This window comes from Pyrus communis, chromosome 5 (assembly GCF_041283825.1).
Source record: "Pyrus communis isolate YQ-2024b chromosome 5, ASM4128382v1, whole genome shotgun sequence".
Taxonomy (NCBI): Eukaryota; Viridiplantae; Streptophyta; class Magnoliopsida; order Rosales; family Rosaceae; genus Pyrus; species Pyrus communis.
In genome coordinates this window covers 30172374-30196230 of record NC_142569.1, presented here as the reverse complement: position 1 = coordinate 30196230, position 23857 = coordinate 30172374, and the positions used below count along the sequence as shown (strand labels likewise).

Genomic DNA, 23857 nt, shown 5'->3' with positions numbered 1-23857 from the left:
AAAGAAAAGAAAAGTAAGTTAGTACAACACGACAAGTTTTATTTACTGTAATTAGCAAAAGAAAAGAAAAACAAGTCAACTTCAACATCTTATTAAGATTTGATTATTGCATTACTATGAGATGTCCAAAGACTTCCATGCCCTTTCTTGGGTTGAACTGACACAACCGACAACTTCCGTCTTTACCCCTATAATTATTTTGTTACGTATTTTGTATTCTACTTGAATTTTCACTTTCGCCCCTATAATTATTTTGTGACATACTTTGTTCAAATCCGTCAACCATGACACAATTTTGAATTAAAAACTTGTTGAACTTCAAATCCGTCAACTAAGTTGATTTTTTCCATCCACTTTTGAAAAGAAAATGTAGAAATTCAAAATGAAATTGTAGAAAAGGTAAGAAGTTACGGAAAGATGCATGGTAAAAATTTACGAGTGGTATAACTGGTAGGGTACCTTTTGTCGGACAGAGACGGTTGGGTCCTTTTGCAGCTGCTGAGGCCAAAAAAGGGGCTGGGTACCAAGCCAACTTTGACCAACCCGGTAGTCCTTCGGTCATGTTTTGGATTGTGGGTTTCACTAATTTTTGGTCCAGTTATCGGTTGAAATGGATTTTGTCTAAATCAGGTCATATTTTAGCTCTATAGCCCTTTAGTTATTTCCATTAGAGATGGTCTTAGGATAAGCTTGTATGAGGATATCTAATGTTAGGGGGGCCATGTTTAGCCCTCGTCCAGATTATACCCATGCAAGAAATTATTTTTTAATGAACAGTGTCAGACCATATTTATATACCATCTTTAACCAAGCCGGCCAAAGAGCTATAGGCTAAAATATAGCCCATTTTGACACAAAACCCATCTCCAACCGATGGGGACTATTTTTTAGCCCCCTCAATAATTTATTATTTTAAGTTTGTTCTTGAATTTATTGGTTAATTGAATTATATAATCTCAATAATTTTTCGGATATGATTTCGAGTGACACGTATCGCTAAATGTTGTTTAAGTTTCCTGTTATTAAATATTTTAATTTTACTTGCATGTTAACAACTTAGACATTAATTCAAAGATCACAATTTAATTGAATTACAACATCTTACATTTTAAAACCACAACAACTTAGATATTAAAAATTACAACAAATTCAGAGTTTAAAGAGTGTGAAGAATTGAAATAAAATGAGGTAAGATAGTATGGAAGGGGAAAAGTACCAAGAGAAATTGTGTCGAAATAGCTTAGGTATTTATAGAAAAAAAAAAAAAAAGAATTTTTAATTTTTTTTTTTTTTTAATTTTGTCCTAAAAAAAATCAAAATCTAATGACTAGCTAACGTTAGTTAGCTAGTGGGCTGTGACAGATTGGGCCCCTCAAATCGGGCTGGCTGGCTGGCTTCCTTTGGCCAGCCCACAAGCCTTGTGGCTATTTTATGGCCCAGTGGGTCTTGCAAGCCTTTTGACCCTGCTCTCGGTTGGAGACGGATTTGTGTCAAAACGGGTTATATTTTGGCCTATGGCCTTTTAGTCGGGTCAGTTGGAGATGGCCTAAATGAAATATTTGTGCTATGCTGCTACAATTAGCACTACATATTCCTCTGAAATTCTCTTGTTCTTGTTCCTTTCAATCCCAGAAATACATCACACAAAATATAAATCAAACACTCAAAGAATTTATCAAATATTGTTCTGAAAATTCTATGTTAGCAGAGCCATACTTTTGCCAGAGCTGACTATCACAAGCACCTTTTCGTAGTGAATGGTGCGACAAAATCAATTATGCTGGGATGTGCATGAATGTTATTTTCATAACTATTTTGACCTGACACCTTCATCGATATTGAAATTACTTGGTGCATTGTAGACAAGCTTAGCTGTTTTTTTTTTTTTTTTTTTTTTTGGTTGAAACATGGATTCATAGAAGAAACCCAGGGCACAAGGCCAAAAGAACACTGAAAGCCAATCGGCTAACCTAGAGGCCAGAAGAAAAAGATAAACAAGACACATAAGACGCCTCCAAGAAGGAAACCAGCGTCAACCTGTCTACCCACGCAAAAAAACCCCCCAACCCCTACATTGGAGGACACAGAAGACCATCATTGTTCAAAATCCCCACGAGAGAAGAGATGAAGGTCTCACAACACAACCGAAGCCACACATCTCCGGTGGCAAGTTCCTTGCGACAAAGTTAACCGCCTTATTTTGTAATTGTGGAATCCATGAGCAGGAGCATGATTGAAAGGTCTTCCCCACCTCCTTTACAAGGCTAAGGATAGGAAGGAGATCCCAATCACAACTCAAAGAGGGAGAGTTGAGAGATTGAATAATAACTTGCTCATCTGCCTCAATCACCACTTCATGTAATTGAAGGTTCTTTGCAAGTAAGCATCCTTCTAGTACTACTAAAGCCTCCGCCATCGCTGCATTTACCGCATGAATCCTCATGCAACGCACTGCCCGACAGACCGAGGAACAATCCCTGACAACTGCCCCGATGGAACCGCATAGAGAATCCCTCTTCCAGCAAGTAGCAACGTTAATCTTGATCTTGTTAACTAAGGGAGGAGACTTTAGAAGGACGAGGCAAACCTGGTAAGGGAAAGCTCTTGGTAAAGGCCGACATACGAAGAGGGGTAAAGGCCATAACAAAGGAATCCAAAGCAGTGGCAATAACCCGAATAGTTCTATAGAGAGAAATGTTGGTCGTATTGAAAACTGCATCACATCGGGCTCTCCAGATAAACCAACAAGTAAACGCCAAGAGTGAAATAACACGGTCCATGTCTTACTTTCTCCCCTGAACTGAATTGACAACTGAGCAAAACAATCTGCCAAAGTGGTGATAGAACTCCGATTAATTTGAAGGCGCAAAGGGCCCTCATACCACACTTGTGAAGCCCACGGGCAGAGAAAAATGATATGCTCAATGGTCTCATCATGTTCAACGCATATGAGGCACAAGGGGGATGAAGCACATCGTCGTCGAAAGAGATTGAACTTGGTTGTGCAAGCGTCACAGAAACCCCTCCAAAGGAAACTGCTTTGGGGGAGGGGGGGCTTTACATCTCCGAATCCAGTCCCACACCCGAGGGTCAATGGTACGAGATGAGGTAGGGCGATCATGTCTAAGTGGGGGATGATTGTTATAGCACCAACAGTGATTGGACTTCATCGAATAGGAGCCATTCCTCTCAAAATGCCAGATTAGCTTATCAGGAATCGTATACGGCTCGGCATGGATATTTAAAATGGCAACACGGTCCGCCTCCGAAATATAGTAAAAAACAGGAGCAAGATCTCAATTCCTCGATACAGGATCAAAGAACTCAGCCACTTTTGACTCCGTGCAGATATCTGAATGTAAGGGAGGGGAAGGGTGTCCCACAAGGATGCTTGGGACCCAATTATCCGTCTAGAATCTAACTTCGTGCCCACCCAAAATTTTCTATCTAGCTCCCATGAGGATGAGTTCTCTCCCTTCTAGCCCAAGCCCAAGAGGTCCTTCCACCTTTCTTAGCCTCCAGAAAAGAGACATTAGGAAAATAACGCTCATTTAAGACTCGAGCCCACAAGGAATCGTGAATCAACCGTCAACATTGTTTTGCTAGCAAGGCAATGTTAAAATCTTTGAAGTTTTGGAACCCTATTCCTCCATCCGGCTTAGGGCGACCCATGTCCGTCCATTTTATCCAATGTATCCCCCGATCTTTGTATGTGTTGAATTTTGATGTATATTTACTTGATCTCAACAATTACAAGATGAAACATATATATAGGGAAGAAAAAGATCATAAGCCTAATTTTGCCTAACTTACCTAACTTGCTTGACTAACCTAACTTACCTAACTTTGAACAAGAAAATTGACTAGCCTAACATTATTCCAACATTTTTATTTCCTGCATTTTAACAGTATGCCCCCGCCCACCAAAACCTCGCCACCACCGCATCAATTTCATTGCACACCTTGTCCGGCAATCGAAAAACACACATTGGATACATAGGTATTGCTGCAAGCTCAAGAAGGTACTCCAGAAAGTCGAGAATGAAATTCGACCATATGAATCCACTGAATGTACGTGCAAACATCTTGTTAGCTTAAACTGTTATATATTTACATGAGATAATTTGTAGAAAAAATGTTTTGGGAGGATCTAGAGGGAGATAATTGTTTGCACAATTTGTTTAAATTATAGATAGATATAGAGCTTCTAGTTTAATGGTGACCCATTATCCAAGAAAGGACCAATTGATCTTTCTGAATCCAGTCTTCATATTCAGGATTGATAGTAGTAAGGTTGCCAGCATCATCCTTGAGAAAGGGGGCAGGCCATTCTGAAGACCATCAATAAAATGCTTCAGGCGGCAACTCTTGAGACCGGGTACAATTTGAGCAAGCCAAAGAGGGTAAGACATTGGGGAAGGTGGAAGAATCGGTGGAAGAGGAGCGTTGGTAGTAGCATCAATGAGAGCAGAGAAGAATTGGACGATGAGTCAAGTGCTTTGATGCCATGGAAGATTAAGCACTGCGGAAAAGAACGTCAAGAGGACACAGGTTTTCGGTTGAATTTTGGATAATTTACATTGATCTCAGTACATAGAATTTATACAGTTTTACAGAGGCTTTACAAGGGTTGACAATTTGCACAAGGAAAGATTCGACAAATCAGTATTTACATAAAGTGACGCTTGATAAGGCAAATGAATGTGATCATCAAACCATCTTTTAGACAGATGATTTCGTGCTCTGCATCTTGTCTATCAAGGGTATAGTCACCAAGGCCCGGTTGATTTGGTGGGTGATATTGGATTGGAGTGGGTAGATTCAATATACATTGAAGTAAGAAAAGGATGTCAACTTCCAATTCTTATCCTTCCACCTTGATACGATTTTTTTTTTTTTTTTACGAAAAAAAGATTTTTTATTGTAAAGAAATAATAAAAATACAAGAGCGGACATGAAGTTCGCAAAAGCACAAACAAAACAGAATATATAGCAACATCACCGTGACGCTTAGAAACTATGAAAACAACACAAAACTAACTAATAACTGCATTCTAGCTACACAAAATTTCTAAAATAGACAATTCTCTAAATTATGTAGTAACCGATGCCCACGTAAATGATCATAACTGAATTTGTCCCAAAGATCCTCCGTTTTATTGACTTTGTAGTCTTCAAAATTCAGTTTGTTTCGTTCTATCCAAATGATCCAAAAGATAGCTGAAACTATACATTCTCACTTAATTTTCTTCTCATTTTCTGATAATTTATGTTTCTCTACCATAAAAGAATAACAATGTCAATGTTTCTCTACCATAAGAGAATAACAATGTTTGAGTAAAACCCAACTGATATCTTAGTAGGAATGAAAGGGAGAAGTTTCGGAAATTACTAATCCATATTTGATGCAGCCCAGCTACCCAAGACAATTAGACCTGGTTTGGTACTGAGGTGATTCTGAAAAAAGCTGCTATAAAAAAAAGCTGGGAGCTGTTTTTGTGTTTGGTAAACACTCAGCTTCAGCTTTTTTTCACATTTTTGGATGAAAAAAAGCCAAAAACAAGAAGCTGCAAAACCCAGCTTTGAAAAACCGGCTTTTTTCACATCTGTTTTACATAAAAGTTTACCAAACACTCTAATACTGCTTTTTTTTTCTTTTCAAAAGCACTTTTACAAAAAAGTTTACCAAACACTATGCTACTTTATTTCACAGCTGCTTATTTTCACAGCACAACAGAAGCAGCTTTTTTTCAAAGCACAGCAATACCAAACCAGCCCAAATATGGTCTACTATTAAACATGTTGTTGGTGGTTTTTCATTTTTCAAAGCCATTTTTAATTAGATGTCTAGAAACTATAAGCTTTGTTATTAAATATTTATCCTATTAATGTATTGTAATCTTCCTATTTAAAGGGCTTCATATATAAGATTAAGTAGTCAATTGAGTGAATTATAGTTAATCCAAGAAGAGAGTGAGTTTTCTCCTTCACAAACCAAGTGTTAGACTTGGTCGTGTTGAGTGAATCACGATTATCAATGTGAATGATTCCATTGTCTCTGGTTGAGTGGTTTTCAAGCTCTATCCTCGGAGCAACCCCGAGTGAATCTGTTGCTCCTGGTTGAGTGATTCGTAGGTCTCTATCCCCCGTTTCCTTAAGACTCCCTTGGTCCTCTACTGCGTCAAGTGGTATCAAAGTAGGTTTTCCGCTATTCGTCGTCCCGTAGCGACAATCGCCTTTTTGATTCGTACTGTAGTAGCCCTTTGGTTGGGTATTGGAGGTGCTCAACCTACAGGAACTGTTCATGATATTTCAACAAGGGCAGGGGTTTTTACGAAACTTCGCCCTAGTCAACAAATAAAATTCAATTAATGAAATAAATTTAAAAAATGGATGATTTGTATGTAGCCTTGTATAACCTTTTTGTTTCTTTGCTATTACCTCTTTTGTTCTATTTATATCATACTAAATTTATTATTGTTACTATAGAAGAGTGTCTTTTATAACAACAAAAAATATCGTATGTGAGAGTTTTCATCCGTTTGAATATGAAATGGTTGAAAAGATTAGATTGGTTGATTGGAACTCCGCACCAATTTATGATGAGTACGTAGATGATGACGACTTTACAATTTATGTGGGAAGCCAAGAGTCTTCTCGGAAGCCTTGAGGTGACCATTTTTCACTTCGTTATGCACCTCAAAGCTACCATGATTGTGATGTTTATGATGTTGCCAAGTAGTTGGATGGAGTGATTAATCAAGGACCCCATTTGAAGTGGAGTATGTTTTGTGGGTTTAATATCTTTAACAACCCTGAATTTCCTTTTGGTATGGATGCTGGGATAGATTTGAAATGTCATCCAAAAGATCGAGGAAAAAAGAACGATTCGACCTCGAGGACGAGTTCTTTCCGAGGAGAGGGGTATGATGCAGCCCAAGACAACTAATATGGTCTATGTATTAAACATGTTGTTAGTGGCTTTTCATCTTTCAAAGCCATGTTTTAATTAGATGTCTAGAAATATAAGTTTTAGTATTAAATATTAGTATTAAATATGAGAAGTATTATTGGCACTCCAAAAATCTCATTCTACACTCCTCGTACGTGTATTTTTCTTTCCAAATATAGAAAGTTTGGAGTGTAGAATGAGATTTTTGAAGTGCCAATAACAATTCCCTGAAATATTTATCTTATCAATGTATTGTAATCTCTCTATTTAAAGGGCTCCATATGTAAGATTAAGTAGCCAATTAGCGAATTAAAAAAAAGTGATCCAAGAAGAGAGTGATTTTCTCTTTCCTAAACAAGCATTTGGCTTGATCGTGTCAAGCAAATCTACGATTAGCGACGCGAGTGATTCTGTTGCTCCTGTTGAATGATTCCCGGGTATCTAGCCCCATCGTCCCCAGAGACTCCTTGGTCTATCCTACGTCAATATTCTTCTTTGTTTTCCTAGTCGATCATGGTGTTTTCTAAGGCTCTAATCAATAAAAAGGGGACCCAATATTTGAGTGCAAGAAAGAAAAAAAAGAACAGAGTTGGAACCGAGTGCTAGTGAGAAGGGAGCGGATGTGGGTGGGGGAAGTCGAGGGGAAAATGATAAAACTTGGGTTTAGGCTAGATTGACTAGGATTATAAAAACTAATTTAGATTCATTGCTGCAACAGGTACTCATCGCTGCAATTTGTAAGTGTGTTTCTAGGAAAGCTTACAAAAATCTGAAAACGCGTTTGCCAGAGACTATTACAGGTTGGAAGAATACGCTGTACGCCAATGGAACAATTCAAAAGCATGATTTGGAAAGCTTTGAGCAGGAAATACACTCAAAAAGAAGACCAACATGGGGTCAGCAACAACACTTTCAACCTCTAAAGTGAGGTTTTTTAAATCATATTCTTTTTCATGACATCACACTATTCCACTTAACTCGTAATATTCATACGACCTCACTTAAAAAGTATGTTATTCTATCATCTCATATATATTTTTAAGTTAACAACCTAATTCTGTTATATTTATTTTATGAAAAGAATGAAGTTGCATGATTTTTCATGCAATTTTCAATTGTGCAGCAACGTGTGGTTTGAAATTTTTGATTACTCATTAAGGGCTCGTTAATTTGGTGGGTGATATTGGATTGGAGTGGGTAAATAGTAACAAACTAGATTCAATGTGCATTGAAGTAAGAAAAGGATATTAACTTCCAATTCTTATCCTTCCACCTTGGAAGGAAATTTTCTTTTTTTTCTTTTTTTTTTTTTTTTTTTTTTAGAAGAAGCAAATTTGTAGTGCAAAGAAACAATAAAATTACAAGTCCTCTAACCAATAACAGGGACACTTTTTTCTTTTTTATTTATCTATTTTATTGTTCAGAAATAAACAATTGTATTAAGACCAACACCAACCCTTGAAGTAAGTTCTAAATTTTCCCTTCTATTCCCCCTCTATTTTTCTCCAATCCGTGTTCTAAAATTGGATTAAGTATTAGAACCTAAAAAAAAACTCAAATTCCCCTTAAGATTTAGCCCAAAAAACTTAGTGGAGCCCAAAGAATATGGCCCACCCACATGGGACTATCTACCCTGATGTCTGATGGGTAACTGAGCCCAACGGTCCACATTCAAACTTTTTTTTTAGTTTTATATTTATACATTTATTGAATTCAATGGTTGAGATCGAATATAATCAAATCTAACTGTAAAAAAAAAACCTAAATACTCAAATTTAAATCCAACGGGCTAAAATAATTTTAAAAAAAATTATGTAACTCAAAATTCACCCAAAAACTCTATAAATACCTATGTATTTGTTCAAACATCCACACAAAACTCATTTTTCTCCTACAATTCTTCCAATTTTTCTTTCTATCATCTTCCAAAACCATTTCTTCCCATTTACAATTCTTCCAATCTCTATCATGTGTCTCATATTCTTCCATAGTGCTTCATGAGTTTCATGTGTCGATTTAGTAATTTTTCAATATTTATCGGAATTTAAATATTTTTAGGACAAAAAGTTCATAAAATTAATTTAAAATAGCCTAAATATATATATATATATATATATATATATATATTTTTTTTAAATTAGCCTAAATTTATTCTTTAATAATCTAGGGCTAAAATTTTAGGTCAGAAAGATTATAGCAAAAAAGTTGTTTATGTGGTAAAACCTAAATTTTTTGAGCTAAAAATGTTAGGTTTTACTCTAAGAGTTGGAGATAGTCCTCTTCTCGACCAATTAGTAAAAAGAAGGGACCCAATATTTGAGTGGAAAAAGAAAAAAAAAATCAGAAGAGTTTAAACCGACAACCGAGTACTAGTGAGAAAGGAGCTGATGTGGGTGGTGGGGAAGTCAAGGGGAGAATGGTCCAAAGATAGGAACACACATCTACCTCACTAGCCACCAATGAATTAGCAATAATGCTATCCTTGCTAAACATGCCAAAGTTGTATGCTAGTTTTGACTTTTGAGATTTTTAGTTGAAACTTGAGGTTGAAGTTATCAAATTGTTCGGTTTGACATCGTTTCTCATCTGATCCTCGTTTTGGCTTAGCTGGTTTTCTTTGCCCCTGGATATGGATGCCACTGTAGGCATCATTTTGTCCCCAGCTCTGCAGGTTCTTTTTGACAGACTGGCATCCCCAGTCCTACAAGGGCTTGCTGATATCCTGGGTTTCAATTTTGACATCTTCCAAAGTTTGCAGCATGCACTGGTGCGGGCTCAAGCTACTCTTGAAGATGCAGAAGTGCAACAATTCACCAACAAAACTGTCAGACTCTGGCTGGCTGATCTCAAGAATACAGTTTGTGATGCTGAGGATCTTCTCGACGTCTTTACTGTTAAACAAACTGCCATGATTGACCAAGACTTTGGTAAGCAGACAGTAGAAAGCTATACAGTTCTTACCGATAAAGTCAGGAAAATACTCCAGAAGCTAGAAGTGATTGTAGCTGAAGGATCTTCTAAGTTGAAGATTAGAGAGCCTACTCAGCCAAGGTCAGATCGACAATCGGACAAAAGGGAGACTAGCTCTTTCATCGACTCAAGGATATATGGAAGAGATGATGACAAAGAGACGTTAGTCCAACTGTTGATGTCTTCTTATATTGTTTACCATGAGGGATATACATATGCATCGTGTATTCCCATCATCGGTATTGGAGGAATTGGTAAGACCACTCTTGCTCAATTAGCATACAATGATAAGGTGATTATTCAACACTTTGATGTTAAGATGTGGATTTTTGTCTCTTCTGATTTCAATGTCAAGAAGATCATGAAGACAATTATTGCGTCTATAACGAATGATGAATGCAAGTTGTCGGAGATTGAACTACTTCAGTCTCGAATTTGGCAATTATTGCAGAACAAAAGATATCTTATCGTTTTGGATGATGTTTGGACTGAAGACCAGGATGATTGGGACAAACTAAGACCCTTGTTTAGAGAGGGTGTTGATGGATGCAAAATCATTGTCACTACCCGCAGTAAAAAGATCCCATTCATGATGGACTTCCCAAATTCCCCAATGTATTTGAGTGGTTTGACGGATGATGACTGTTGGGCTTTGTTCAAGCAACGCGCTTTTGGACGAGGAGAAGAAGAGAATTATCCGAACCTTTCGCTGATTGGGAAACAGATTGTCAGAAAATGTGGAGGTGTGCCATTAGCAGCAAAAAGTTTGGGAAGTTCAATGCGCTTGAAAAGAGACGAAAAGCAATGGTTGTCTATGCGAGATTGCGAACTTTGGAAATTAGATGAAAAGCAGCATAAAGTTTTGCCCGCCCTCATGCTGAGCTATCATCATCTACCATCACATCTCAGAGAATGCTTTTCGTTTTGCTCAATTTTTCCAAAAAATTATGAATTCAAGAAGGAGAAATTAATTCATATGTGGATGGCATCAAGCTTAATTCTACAAGATGGGAGCCGGCGGCCAGAGGACATTGCTGATGAATACTTTGCCGGTTTGTTGTGGTTGTCTTTCTTTCAAGAAGTAAAGGGTGATGGTGGGGCCTTAGTTGGATACAAGATGAATGATGTTATTCATGATCTTGCACAATATGTAGCAGGAAACGAATCTTTGATGCTTGAACATAGTGCAGCACAAATTCGCCATGCATCTGTTATTTACCAGTACAAGGCAATTGGAATTCCAAAGGACCTACTTGAAGCAAAACATTTACGAACTCTCTTATTGATTGGGGAATCCGGCTTGTTAAATAACAGAAGTAAAATGTTTTCAAGTTTTGGGTACTTACGTCTACTAGACCTGAGCAGTTGTGGTGTTTCTGATTTGCCAGAATCATTAGGTGGCTTGATATGCTTGAGGTATCTTGACCTATCATACACACCTATTTTTGAGTTACCTCACAGCACAAGGAATCTCTGCTCTTTGCAGACTTTGAACCTATTTGGTTGTCGGAATCTTATACGGTTGCCAAGCTTGGTAAAGATGATCAGCCTAAGACATCTCAATCTAATTGGATGTGTAAGTTTGGCTTCCATGCCTCTTGAGATTGGAAAATTACGGAAACTTCAAACACTGCCATTGTTTGTGGTTAACAGGATTCCAATGGCCCTTGGTGCGCTGAAACGTTTAAATCTTTATGGAAAGTTGAATGTTACCCGCTTGGAGAATGCAAGATATGGAGCCGATGCAGAGTCAGCTGGATTGAAGTTGAAAGAAAATCTTGAGTCATTAGGGTTATATTGGGGACCATGTAGTGGATTTGAAGACAGTCAAGAATCATTTGGGAAATCTGAAGCCCGACATGAAGAATTTTCTTTCGGATATCAGACCATGACAGGACAACGTGACACTGTGGAAAAAATTCTTGAAGGCCTGGAACCTCACCAAAATCTGAAAAAGCTGATTATAAATGGCTACCCAGGAATCAGATTTCCTCAGTGGGCTCTCCCAAATCTTGTTGCCATCAATTTCACCAACTGTACAAATTGTGAGCATCTTCCTGCCCTTGGGAATCTTCTGCTACTCAAGACTCTTTCTCTGCATAGAATGCATGGTGTGAAGAGAATTGGTGTAGAGTTATATGGTGATGGTATGGACGTATGGTTTCCATCACTCGAAGAACTATTAATAAGTGATTTTCCCAACTTGGAAGAGTGGTCAAATGCAAATGGTGGAAGTGCATTCTCTAGATTGAAGAAATTAACTGTCAAAAGGTGTCCCAAGTTAGCACATATGCCATTACCTCAGTTCCTTGAGCATTTGGAGCTACGGGACTGTAATCCAACGATGACGTCCATATCAAGTTTAAGTTTGCTTTCTGTGCTTGTTCTAGAAAAAATTCCAAACTTGTTCTCTTTGCCAGAAGGGCTCTTTGCATCAGCTAGTCTGTCTTCTTTAAAGATCTTATCGTGCCCCAAGCTTCGTTCAGTGCCTTTGGAGATTGGAACCCTCACTGCTTTGAAATCACTGACCATTAGTTGGTGTGATGAGTTGTCCTATCTGCCACAGAGTTTGCAGAACCTCAAGAGTCTGGAGTCACTGGAGATTAGTGACTGTCATAGTCTAATATCCATGCCAAATGGTGGAATTGCAAGTCTAAGTTCTCTTCGAACTTTGTCCATTGAGAACTGCAGCAATCTGACTTTTTTGTCATCGAGTTTGGAGCATCTCAAATTTCTCGAGCACTTGACAATAATGTATTGTCCAAAGCTTGGTTCTTTTCCAGAGGGCGTGCAACACCTCTCTTCACTTCGAAGTTTCACTATCTTGAACTGTCCTTGGTTTGATACTCTACCTATTGGATTAATGAATCTTCAAACGCTGCACTGCTTGGAAATTAGTAGCTGCCCTAACCTAGATGCTTTGCCAGACTGGTTGGAGAATCTTGCTTCACTTAGATCACTAACCATATCAGACTGTCCTAATTCAAGAGTTCTGCCACCAGGCCTCAAGTATCTCAAAGAACTCCAACACCTCTCCATTCAAGAATGTCCCGAGCTAGAGGAAAGATGTAAACAAGGTAGTGGTGAGGACTGGTTGAAAATAGCTCATGTCCCACACAAGTACATTGGCTCACCTGATCAAGCCATGCAGTCTGACAAAGCAAGCACATCCAGCAGCTCTTCTTTTTGAACATCTGTGCAGTAAACAAAACTTGTGTTTCATCATCATCAATGTGCTATCATCGTTATAATCGTCATTCCTCCCGGTGGGATAAGGCTCTGTTGTTATTGTTGTTGTTGTTGTTGTTGTGTTTGTTTCCCGTACGTTTTTGTTTATATGGATGAAGTTGTCAACAGGGAATAAGAACTTTCTTGTTTATCAACTTGCTACTTTGTTGAAATTGTCGCCATTTTACATTTCATGTTGAGGGTTTAAACCTCGTTTGGAGTATCCGATAGGCATTAACCTTCAAACTAGAAACTAAACTTGAAACTTTGCACCTAAATGGAATTAGGTAAATTAAAGGATGTTGCTCTTAGTTAATTACACTTTGTTGCATAAGGTAAATTTTGCTAAGATACAATCAGTGTTTATTATGATCTAGTACAACCTAAAATTATGATTACAGAAAACTTACAAAATTAAACACCAAATTGATGTAATTTCAAATTTAAGCCTCGTTTAATATATGAAGATGACTATTCGCTATATTGAAGACAGTCTGAAGGGAGAAATGCATACAACTTTCCTATTTTGTCTAAGTTTAATATTACTCATTATGAAAAGTTGTCTCTTTTAATTCTGCCATTCTTGTGGTGACTATTCTATATGCGTATCCTTTGATTTGGACAAAATATAAAAATTATCATCGATCATTTTCCTCCTTCAAAAATGCCTTCAATGTAATGAATAGTTCTATCCAAACTAGTTCTCCCTATCGAATGAGGCATAAAGTCCTAAAAACCTAGCATAAAACATTAACGGAAATAAAATAAAATTACTTAGGGTACACGCAAAAACAAAAAGAATTTTCCCTGGATTTTCTATTTATTTACAGGGTAAAAAGTTGCAAAAGGAAACTGACCTTTGCTTTTACAGAGGGTGCAACCTTTTTTTTTCTTTTCCCTATAACATCTTTCTTTTGGTTTTTACTCAAATTTTCATCAAAGTTTGGAAAGACATTGGTATCCAGAAATTCTACAATTGAAACTTAAAGATAATATTCTCAAACGCTTTTTTCTTCGCCTTCTTTTCTCAAGAAGAAGAAGAAGATGGTTTCATGGTTTGAGAGAACCAGTGAAATTTTCCAGGTCTTTATATCCGAAAGGAAAAAAATGAGGAAGCAAGAAAGAAAGAGAGATAAAAAAAATACTAATTTAAATCTATTTTTATTTATTTATAATTATATTTGGTAGTTGGAGTTGGGATCAGGATCCTTTTTGGATCTAAGGATTCTGAGCCTAGGAATTAATTGATCCGGTTCGTTGAAATTTGATTCAACAGTTATAATTATTATAACTTTTAGTGGGATCCCCTGTTTATAGCTGTTGGATTAAATTTCAATGGGTCAGATCAATTGATCCCTAGGCTCAGGATCCTTAGATCCGGAGAGGATTTGGATCCTTGGAGTTGGACCCAAATAACTGTTAAAAAAATTAGAGATTTTTTAGCATACTGTGAACGGATAATAATAGGGAGACTAAATTTATAAATCACATGATATGGTTATTGATGATTAGATTATTACTTAAGCATTGATTAATGTAATTATTTTCTATTGGTGACATTAAGATTTAAAATTTTGATCTCCCTAGCATTACCAACCATGAACGGATTTCACTCGTCTAACTGCTTGTACTTTTTTTGAATGGATTTCAAGAAGTCATTTGCCATTGATGTCTCTGGAAAATCATCACGCACCACGTCGATCATTGATCTCTTAATAATCATCAAGCAAATTCTGTTGGACCTTTCCCATTTCTCATGCTTGGATTTCTGGCTTGTTGTGCTTCCATCAATGGGCACCGATGGTTCCTCAGTTCTCAATGCTAGATCCTAGTCCATCACACCAAGCACTATCTCCAAATCTTGCTTCCACTTTTTATAATTAAGTCCAGTTACGGGTTCCACCGTATTCAGGCTCATGGAATTGAGGTTCATCACTGAATACACAACATGCAAAAAACTTTAATCTTTATGCCCCAATACCTTATGTCACAAGTCTCTACATTTTTGAATCGAAGAGAACTCGTGAACCTTTTTCTTAATCATAATACTATCATAGTTTTGTTTGAATTTCTATGGTCATATCAACATGCCTTTGCGGTTAGTAAACACGAGAAAATATGCCCGCGCGTTGCTGCGGGACTTGAACGCACTCACCTTAACTGCATGAATAAGATACATTTAACCTGAATAAATTAAGACACATGCACCATGCACTCATCTCAGAGAGATAAACAACGATATCAAAAACGGAGAGGCAATGTCACATTGTTTTGCATGATCTTTACACACACACGTACCCTAAAAGTAAGAGTGTAAAATCTATGCTAAAATAAACAACCAAGTATGAGCAGGACCTCGTAAAAAGTAGGTGATCATATGTGTTCTTCAACTATCTGTCGAACCTGCAATCAACGAAAGTGATCCACCGTAAAAAACATGGTTAACCACCATGTATTGAAGCTATATATAATCATCGAAGAAAAACCTTTTACATCCAGCACAAAGCAAACTATAATCGAAAATGCAGATAAATAAATAGGAAAAAAAAAATAGTCGAAATTTCTTTTATGTCTAGCAATGGAACCATTAGAGATTGTGTAGAAACAATGCAGTAAACACCACCAGAGAATGGGGATAAACAGAATAGTAATACACACATACCTATCAAGATAGTAAAACGAAAACAACTAAACATTTAAATTCAAAGGTCCATCGGAACATGCTAAAAGTAAAACTAAATTGCATAGCGATTGGCATCTAGATTTACCTTTAAATTGGCATGTGATATGTCATTAATAAAAGCCCTGAATTCTTGGTTCACTGCTAAATTGGTAGGAGCTTTTGCTTTATCCATCAGAACCTTAAAACAAAACCTGTAATAGTATGATAAGCGATGAAGATCTGGTAAGTTTATTAGACATTGTTTCAAATACAAATTGTGACTCGTGGGAAAAAAAAAGAGAAACAATCAAATATCATATTATATTCCGACAATACTCTGAGATGGTATGAAGTCACCTCATCTAATTTTATGACAAATGGGTGAGACTCGTTAAAGAAACTCAATAATGGGTAGAATGTCTAAATCTATCTGATGAAAGAAGTGATAACGTTGTAGTTATTTTATCAGGAGACGTTAAAACCATGAATCAAGAGGATTATAGACCAGGGATTTCAAATATTTCAATTATAAGAAAACTTGTTTGCAATACTGAGAAAAAACTTATTATTGTTGATAAAAAAATGCACACGACACCAATGGATTATGCCATAAAAATAACACCATGAAAAATCCAGAGACCAAAATCCCGGGCGGCAGAATTTATCCACATCAAAGGACGCACAATCTTGGTTTAAAAAACCAATCAAATTTAAATTCTAACACCATACGATCAAATGTTAATCAAACACACAATCTCAGAAAGCCGAAACCATGTTAAGCAAATGAAACAGAAAGCAAAGAGTGAAGATGTAAGCATTGATAAGAATATGAAAAGTGGCAGCACTGATATCATGCACAGATAGGACAACGAAATATTGGAACCAGCAGCTACAATTAGAACCAAGAAGGAAAAGGATTGATAAAATAAATAAATAAGAAATAGGACAGAGGCACAAACCAACGACATGAGCTCAATTTTTTCACCATGAATTTTGCATGGCCTGAAATCAAGAAAATGACGTGTTTACCGGGATTTTGAAGTGTACGCCCGCAGTCCGAATGACAGCGATCATCCCTCTTTTGATCGTCTAGAACCGACCCGGGACTCTCATACGAAATCCAAAAAGGCAGCATTATCTGGAAAGAACATGCGAAGCCGTCAACAACAACAAAGTAAATCTATAGTTCCATAGACGCAAACAAAATAACACTACGGCATGATATTTGATTAAGATCCGTCCCTACCAGTTTGATGGCAAAAACACACACCTCTCCCATGTGGGAATGAACCTAACGATTTAACGAAAAGAAGACGAAAACCCAAGCGGGAATGAACCTAACCACACTGCATGCATTCACATACACTGCCCCAATTTAAGATTCGGTTTTTGTCCAATCTATGTATATGCTTAGATACATCTGAGAATTTGCTTTGCAACAGTTGCTACTCTCATCGTCTTTTGAGAGAGATAGATACAAGGGTAAAGATTACAATGGGGAATAGTTAAGAATCCCTCTAAAATACTAAAGAAAAACATACCTAGAACGGAGTAAACAACTGTTTGTCTCCATAGCAGTTTCTCAGAGCATTTATGCTGTCAGAAAGATAGTGCTCCACTCCAGAAGGATGGACAAATGTACTAGATGGAGACTGACCCAAAGAAAACATAATTAAAAGTTAGCATCTGATGAACAATTAAGGTGATGCAAAAGGGTAACACGCGATGTGAAATTATTATACCAAAATAGCCAAGGTCTGTTAATCTAATCACCAATTAAAATAAAACAGAAATTAAGCACAAATATCAAAATTAAAAGGAAGGAAGAATACGAAACCTTGTCCATAGAACGTTTGTGAGAATGAATCACACAACAATCAAGGGTGGACAAATCACAAAAGTGACAATTAAAGGGGACCTAACGGACACCCCCATCTCTCTCTCTCTGCAATCGCAGAAATCCCAAGGGTTTGAGGAAACAAATGGAGAACGAAATGCTTTTTATGTTCCCTTTACCCTCGCAGAAAATCCTCCCATCTCTCTCTTACCCTTGTCCCATCTCTCTGTCTGCAAATCGCATAAAAGAAACCCTAAACAAATCCCTGAAATCCCTCGCCTAAATCCTCCCACATTTCTCTCGAACACTCCCTATCTCTCTCTCTCTCTCTCTCTCTGCAAAACCTAAACCAGATCTCCTAAACCGTTGGTGCCGCCGCACATTGTTATCAATTGTGGGTTTATCAAATCCTTCATGGCTTAGACTGCATGAAGAATTAGAAACTAAAAGATGAATATACGCTGTAAATCATCATATAAATGTAATTGCATTAAAAAAAAAAAGAAGGGAATAAAAAAAATTGAATTCTATTTCATCAGCATGTAACTGCACGAAAAGTTACAATTGAATGCAGACTCAACATGTTTTTGGCTTTCAACATTTTAGCTTCAGGACTTAGCTACTTCAACAACAATGAATAGAGAAAATCAAGTTCCACAACTTACGAAAACAAAGTGGCAACTGAGAGATCGTTTGAGGGATTTGAGATTGAGCTTCTTCCATAAACAACATACCTAGAACTCCCCAAGTTTTCAAATGGAAATTAAACATTTAAAATTTTATAGCTTATAGTAATTTAACAAATTCTTTATTAGTGGAGTAAATAATTTGTAACCACCTATTTCCTGGTAGGAAAAATAAAAAATTCAATTTTCAAAAAGAAATGTAGTTTTTAGTTCAATTTCCACAGCCATAATAATTTATGCGGACTAAAATTAAGATTAACCAATACATCAAATCAACTGCAACTAAACAACTTATAGTAATTTAACCTGTGTTTGTGGATATGAGAGAGAAAGAGAGAGAGAGAGAGAGAGAGAGTTATCTATTATAAAGCCAACCTTCTTTGAATTCACTTCTTGGTCCTCTTGTGGCTTATTACCAAAACTCTCCACTGCATTTGCAGTAATGCCCTCTTCCGTAAGTAAAAGGTACAAAAATATCAATTATTTAATGGTAGATATGTACTTTAGACTTTTGAAGATCCAATTCATCCTGCATCTTCTCACACTCATCTTCATGCTGAAGCCGTAAACCTGTCAGCTCAGCTTCATGTTCGCTCCTCATTGAAGTTGTTTTCTATGAAAATGATAAACTGGTTTGTAACGTAAGCATATAACACTCTAGTTAAATAAGCAGTTCCAACTTAATTCAAAGATATTTATTTGAACCTCTCTCAATTCGTTTTCAGCTTGCAGTTAGATATGCTTTAGCTCTTCACTGTGTTCAGATTTTAGACTGAGTATCACGTTCCTGGTGCTCCAACCTATAAAAATACAAAAAATCTTTTACGAAATTCCGAAACAACCAATATGATTAAAAGCCTACATACAGTTTGCTTAATTAACAAATAATGCAGGGCAATTTTCATTTCCAACCAACTGTACGGACACAAAGATGTCTGCTTTAACTATCGCTCTATTGAACAGTAAAAAACCCAAAAACTTTGAACTAATTCAAAATAAAAAAAATTGCGTAAATTTAACATCATGCTATATGTACCTTCACAGATTTTCGAACTCGTAGAGTCATTGGTGAGTTGACTCGGCCTTCGTGCCTGTGTGTAGACTCGTCATCCCTGCGAATTGCAAAGCTAGAGTCACCAAATCAATAGGCACAAATATATATGGGAAGAGGCATAAGCTGAAACATGTGCAACATAGATATATTAAATAAACGCGAAAACAACCATTAATACACCTGCAAGCAAGAAACTACTCACGGTTTCCTAGATGGACCAACAACCAAAGCGTTTTGAGCTCCACCCATCTACATTTCCTTGGAATCTTCATGACACACATGATATTACAACTAACAAAATAGCTTAAGCATGTTACAGTGGCAATATAGAATACCCAGATAGACTTAACTTCCACAAAACAATAAGCTATAACTTCCCTACTTCTAACTGCTTATTAGAAATTTCAATTAGAACAAATAATACCTGTAAAGGCAAGGGCATCAGAAAGTCATTCAGAACCACTTCCTGGTGCACCAGACTCAGCCCGGCGAGGCAGTTTTTGGCTAGCTTTGGGTTGAATTCCTACATACTCCATGCTTATCTAATAATTCAAATCAAAATTTTCATTCGAACACAACATTCTTCAAATCAATAACTTCACAAAGGTTATAATTAAAAAAACAAAAAAAAAAAAAAAAACAAAAAAACAAAAACAAAACAAAACAAAACAAAAACACTAACAATTTCAAATCTATAATTTCAGTAACCTTGTGGCTCATGCGAAGTGTTTTACTGCAAAGAAAAAACAAAGAGTGAGCACAATTAACGCACAAATTTTCAAACAAAAAAATGACATTCAACTCAATAATTTCACAAAGCTTATAGTTCACAAAAAACAAAAGAAAAACACTAACAATTTCAACTTTATAATTTCACTAACCTTGTGGCTCATGCGAAGTCTTTTACTGCAAGAAAAAAAAAGAAGTGAGCAACAATTAAAACACAAATTTTCAAACCAAAAAAAAACTACATTCAACTCAATAATTTCACGAACCCCAAAAATTACAGAAAGTATAGGCAACGACAGTATCTCTCAGGGTCGGGAGGAGGGAGTTCGCCATATGCGGGGGAGAAGAGATCGAGGGATCGTTTGAGACTGAGCTTCTTCCGTAAACAATATACCTAGAATTCCCCAAGTTTTCAAATGGAAATTAAACATTTACATAGCTTAATAAAAAGCCAAAATATAAAAAATTAATCAAAAGGTTGAGAGAACTCACATCCCAGTAATGCTCATTGTTGATATTAACACCACTGATTTGTGGAATTCCCACGCCCAACTCCATGACCTCTGTCTCTGCCATCCCTCTCTCCCTCACAACCATGCCCACTTTCGATCCACCCCTCAATCCCGACACCAACCATTGATTTGAGGAGGAAAAATCAATCCAACCCCCCTTTTTGCAAGCCTCACTCCTCCCTCTCCCTTCCGTTCCCTGCCAATCCACGCCCATCTCCCTCGTTGTTGCTCTGCAACCCACGTTTTTTTGGCAGACCTGCCTCTCCCTTCCTCTCCCTGACATTCCACACCCTCCTCCGCTTCTCTGTCTGTAACTAATCCAGCCCCATTCCACAAACCCAGCCCAAGCCTTACCCCCACTTAGGCCCCCTCACTTTCTCGAAACCAACTCTCAAACCCTAGAACGCAGAACTCTCACTCTCTCGCAACCCACTCTGAGTGACACGGATGCAATAACCCTCGCCCTCTCTCCCGCCGTCGCATAACCCCAAAATCGCGCACTCCCTGTCTCTCTCTTTCTCTTCCCAAATCGAGCATCACCACTCAATCCCCTCTCTTTCTCTCCCTCGAATCGTACACCCCTCGTGACTCTGTCTGCCTGCAAGCTGCATGCCTTCCTCTCACCAATCCCTATCTCTCTCCCCTCCCTCCCTCTCTCTATCTCTCTTCTCTCTCTGCTCGCTTGCTCGCTCGCTCTCTCTCTCACTATCGATGACATGCTCTCACCGAGTCCCACTGCAGCTCAGAAAGACAGGAAATGAAAGTCCCTAACCCACCTAATATGTTCGAAACCCTACAGACTAAAACGACCATCGCACCCCTGCCTTTCCACGATTATCAACACGCGGCATGAAGATCAGCGACAAAGAGAGCCAGTGGCAACCTCGTAAATAAAATGAAATTCGGACCAAAACACTGTTCGTTTCTACAGTGCAATTTCGCCTCCTTCTTTAGACTAAAGTAATGGTTGGATTCTAACAAGAATGTATAAAACATTATGCCACTTGAAAACCAAAAAATATGAATGTAATTTTCTTTAGATAAGTATCGGTCATGTTTCCAACATTCAGCGCAAGTACTGGTGTTCGGTTCTTTGTACAACATATGAGCAAGAAGAGCTTTAGCTAATACATGCCCATAATTTATTTCTTTATGGACTGGAACCAGTTCGTATTCTGCAAAAGAAAGAAGACAATTTCTTGTGCTTTTCACATAGGGTTAAAGATAACCACTAACCTTGTGAAGCTATTGCAGCAGAAAAACTAGAGCTCTTCTACACTTAACACTAGTGTATGCAATTAACAAACAATGGGGCTTGAAACCTGTACTTGACAATTTATCGAACACTATGAAGACTATTGAAAAACGAGACTCGAATTGCCAAAATCGGTGTCCAAAAAGCCGAGATCGCCGCCATGCACCACCATACGACCCCACCTGTGGGTGGTTAAGGTGGTGGCCGAAAAAAGGAATACTCCATTGCTGGAAAAAATATTTTGCTACCGTAAGTGGAATATTCCGTAATCGGACGAAATATTCTGGTAAAACAAACAATATAGTAATAGAATATTCAGGTCAGATCGGGTTGTCTGTCTGTACTGGGTCGTCGAGTTGCTGCTGTGCAAGCTGGGATCCTCACCGGATTCTAGGTATTTTCTCCGGAAAACCTAGAGACTTCTCCTCTTCGACCATTTCTTAACCATTTTTCACGTGGTATATACCAAAATGAAGTTTGGAATTAGAGTGACAAGATTACACCTAACCTGAGGCCAAAATGTGGCCAAAGATTGCCTGAAAACGGCCTGGAAGTTGTAGCCCGAATGAGGTTCTAGACTCTTTGGATCTACCACATCAATCCTCACGTGCAATACATGAAACATAACCTACTCAACATAAGGAAGAGAATGGTGGGGGCCACGTGACTTACCTCTGCCAGAAACGACGGGATTCTCACCGAAAAGCTACCCCGCATCGTAGTCTTCGAGTCGGCATCTCGAGTTTGAATTATAGAAAAAACAGAGGTCATGGATGTTTCCGTTCTACTTGTGTTCACACGTTTATGTCACCGAGTGCTACAAGAATATTCTAATTTGATAGGTCATAGGTGTAACAACAAAAATGTCGATCGAAGTCAACACTTTCCTCTTCTAACCGGTCATTTTCCACCTTTGGAAATAAAAATAATAATAACTTACATAATGGGTCATAGCTAGGGATGGGTAGCAGTTACAGCGGACGGGTAACCGTAATTATTTACTTATACCCGTTTATGCTTATATTGGCATAACCGTTTACTTATTGAGTAATTGTTTAACCGTTTATAAACGGTTAACCATATCCATAACCGCATACCCATTTAACCGTAACTGTTTACCAGTTTCTTAACCTGTTCATCCCTTTTTTTTTAACCATTTACCTTTTTTTTTTCACCCGTCTCTATTTTTTTTAACAACTTAAAAAATAAAAAATTGTCATAAATTTCTTTTTCTGACAATTAAATATCATTATAGGTACATTTAGCATTTATTTCGGTATTTTAATCTTTTAAGTTCTCATACCATTTCAATAATCATAAAACTTTTAAAAACTCAACGTAGTCATTATCTTGAATGCTAGATAATTCAAAGCTCCAAAATATTTCAAAACAAAACCTTCAAACACTTTAATGCTCTAGATTTTTTTTTTAAAAAAATTCTTTACATATATTAAAGTAAATGGATATCCGTTATAACCACGGGTAATACCCATAACAACTCATTTAAATTTTACAAGTAAACGGTTATACCTCGTTTATTTATCTAAACAGTTACTCATAACCGTAAAATTGACGAGTAACTGCAGTTACTCATACTCGTGAGTATTTTGCCCATCCCACCACTACTACTAAGACCACCAACTACCATATCATCCATCACCCCCGTCCAATGACCATCACCACCTTCACTGTTGTGACCACCACCTTCACCCTTGTGACCACCACCACAAAGTCCATCACCATCAATCACCACGTCCCACCACCATCATAACATTTTCCACCCCATTACCCCCGCCACCATGACCATCACCACCTTTACCTTTACGACCACTATCACAACCACCAGCACCACCATCTCCACCCCATTACCTCACCACCACTCCAACTACCATTACTACCAATGCCATGCTCATGTCAACCACCACCCCTAAGTTAGTAGACCCCATATTTTTGCTAGAGCCCAGTATCACGG

The 23857-nt window shown here is 37.6% G+C and overlaps 1 protein-coding gene and 1 long non-coding RNA gene across 7 annotated transcripts; one reads left to right on the top strand and one right to left on the bottom strand.

Annotated features, from left to right (window-relative positions):
- Positions 1 to 9419: 9419 nt before the first annotated feature.
- Positions 9420 to 13305, top strand: LOC137726416 (putative disease resistance protein RGA3). The gene has a single exon (XM_068465343.2). It carries the CDS (start codon positions 9582 to 9584, stop codon positions 13110 to 13112), a length of 3531 nt encoding a protein of 1176 aa, XP_068321444.2. The 5' UTR covers positions 9420 to 9581; the 3' UTR covers positions 13113 to 13305.
- A 2060-nt stretch (positions 13306 to 15365) lies between these two features.
- Positions 15366 to 22613, bottom strand: LOC137720902 (uncharacterized). Of its 6 annotated transcripts, none has more exons than XR_015963077.1 (12): positions 20611 to 22613; positions 20385 to 20512; positions 20271 to 20295; positions 20072 to 20122; positions 19592 to 19931; positions 19372 to 19447; positions 19041 to 19135; positions 18711 to 18948; positions 17354 to 17464; positions 16842 to 16950; positions 15919 to 16024; positions 15366 to 15553 (listed from the first exon to the last, which is right to left on the bottom strand). It is a non-coding gene; the product is annotated as an uncharacterized LOC137720902 (long non-coding RNA). The 6 variants fall into 6 exon arrangements; XR_015963076.1 differs by having other exon boundaries at positions 15919 to 16950; positions 19592 to 19680; positions 19814 to 19931; XR_015963074.1 differs by having other exon boundaries at positions 15919 to 16950.
- Positions 22614 to 23857: the final 1244 nt, after the last annotated feature.

Coding starts and splice junctions, on each gene's coding strand:
- LOC137726416 (XM_068465343.2), top strand. CDS start 9,582: ATGGATGCCACTGTAGGCATCATTTTGTCCCCAGCTCTGCAGGTTCTT.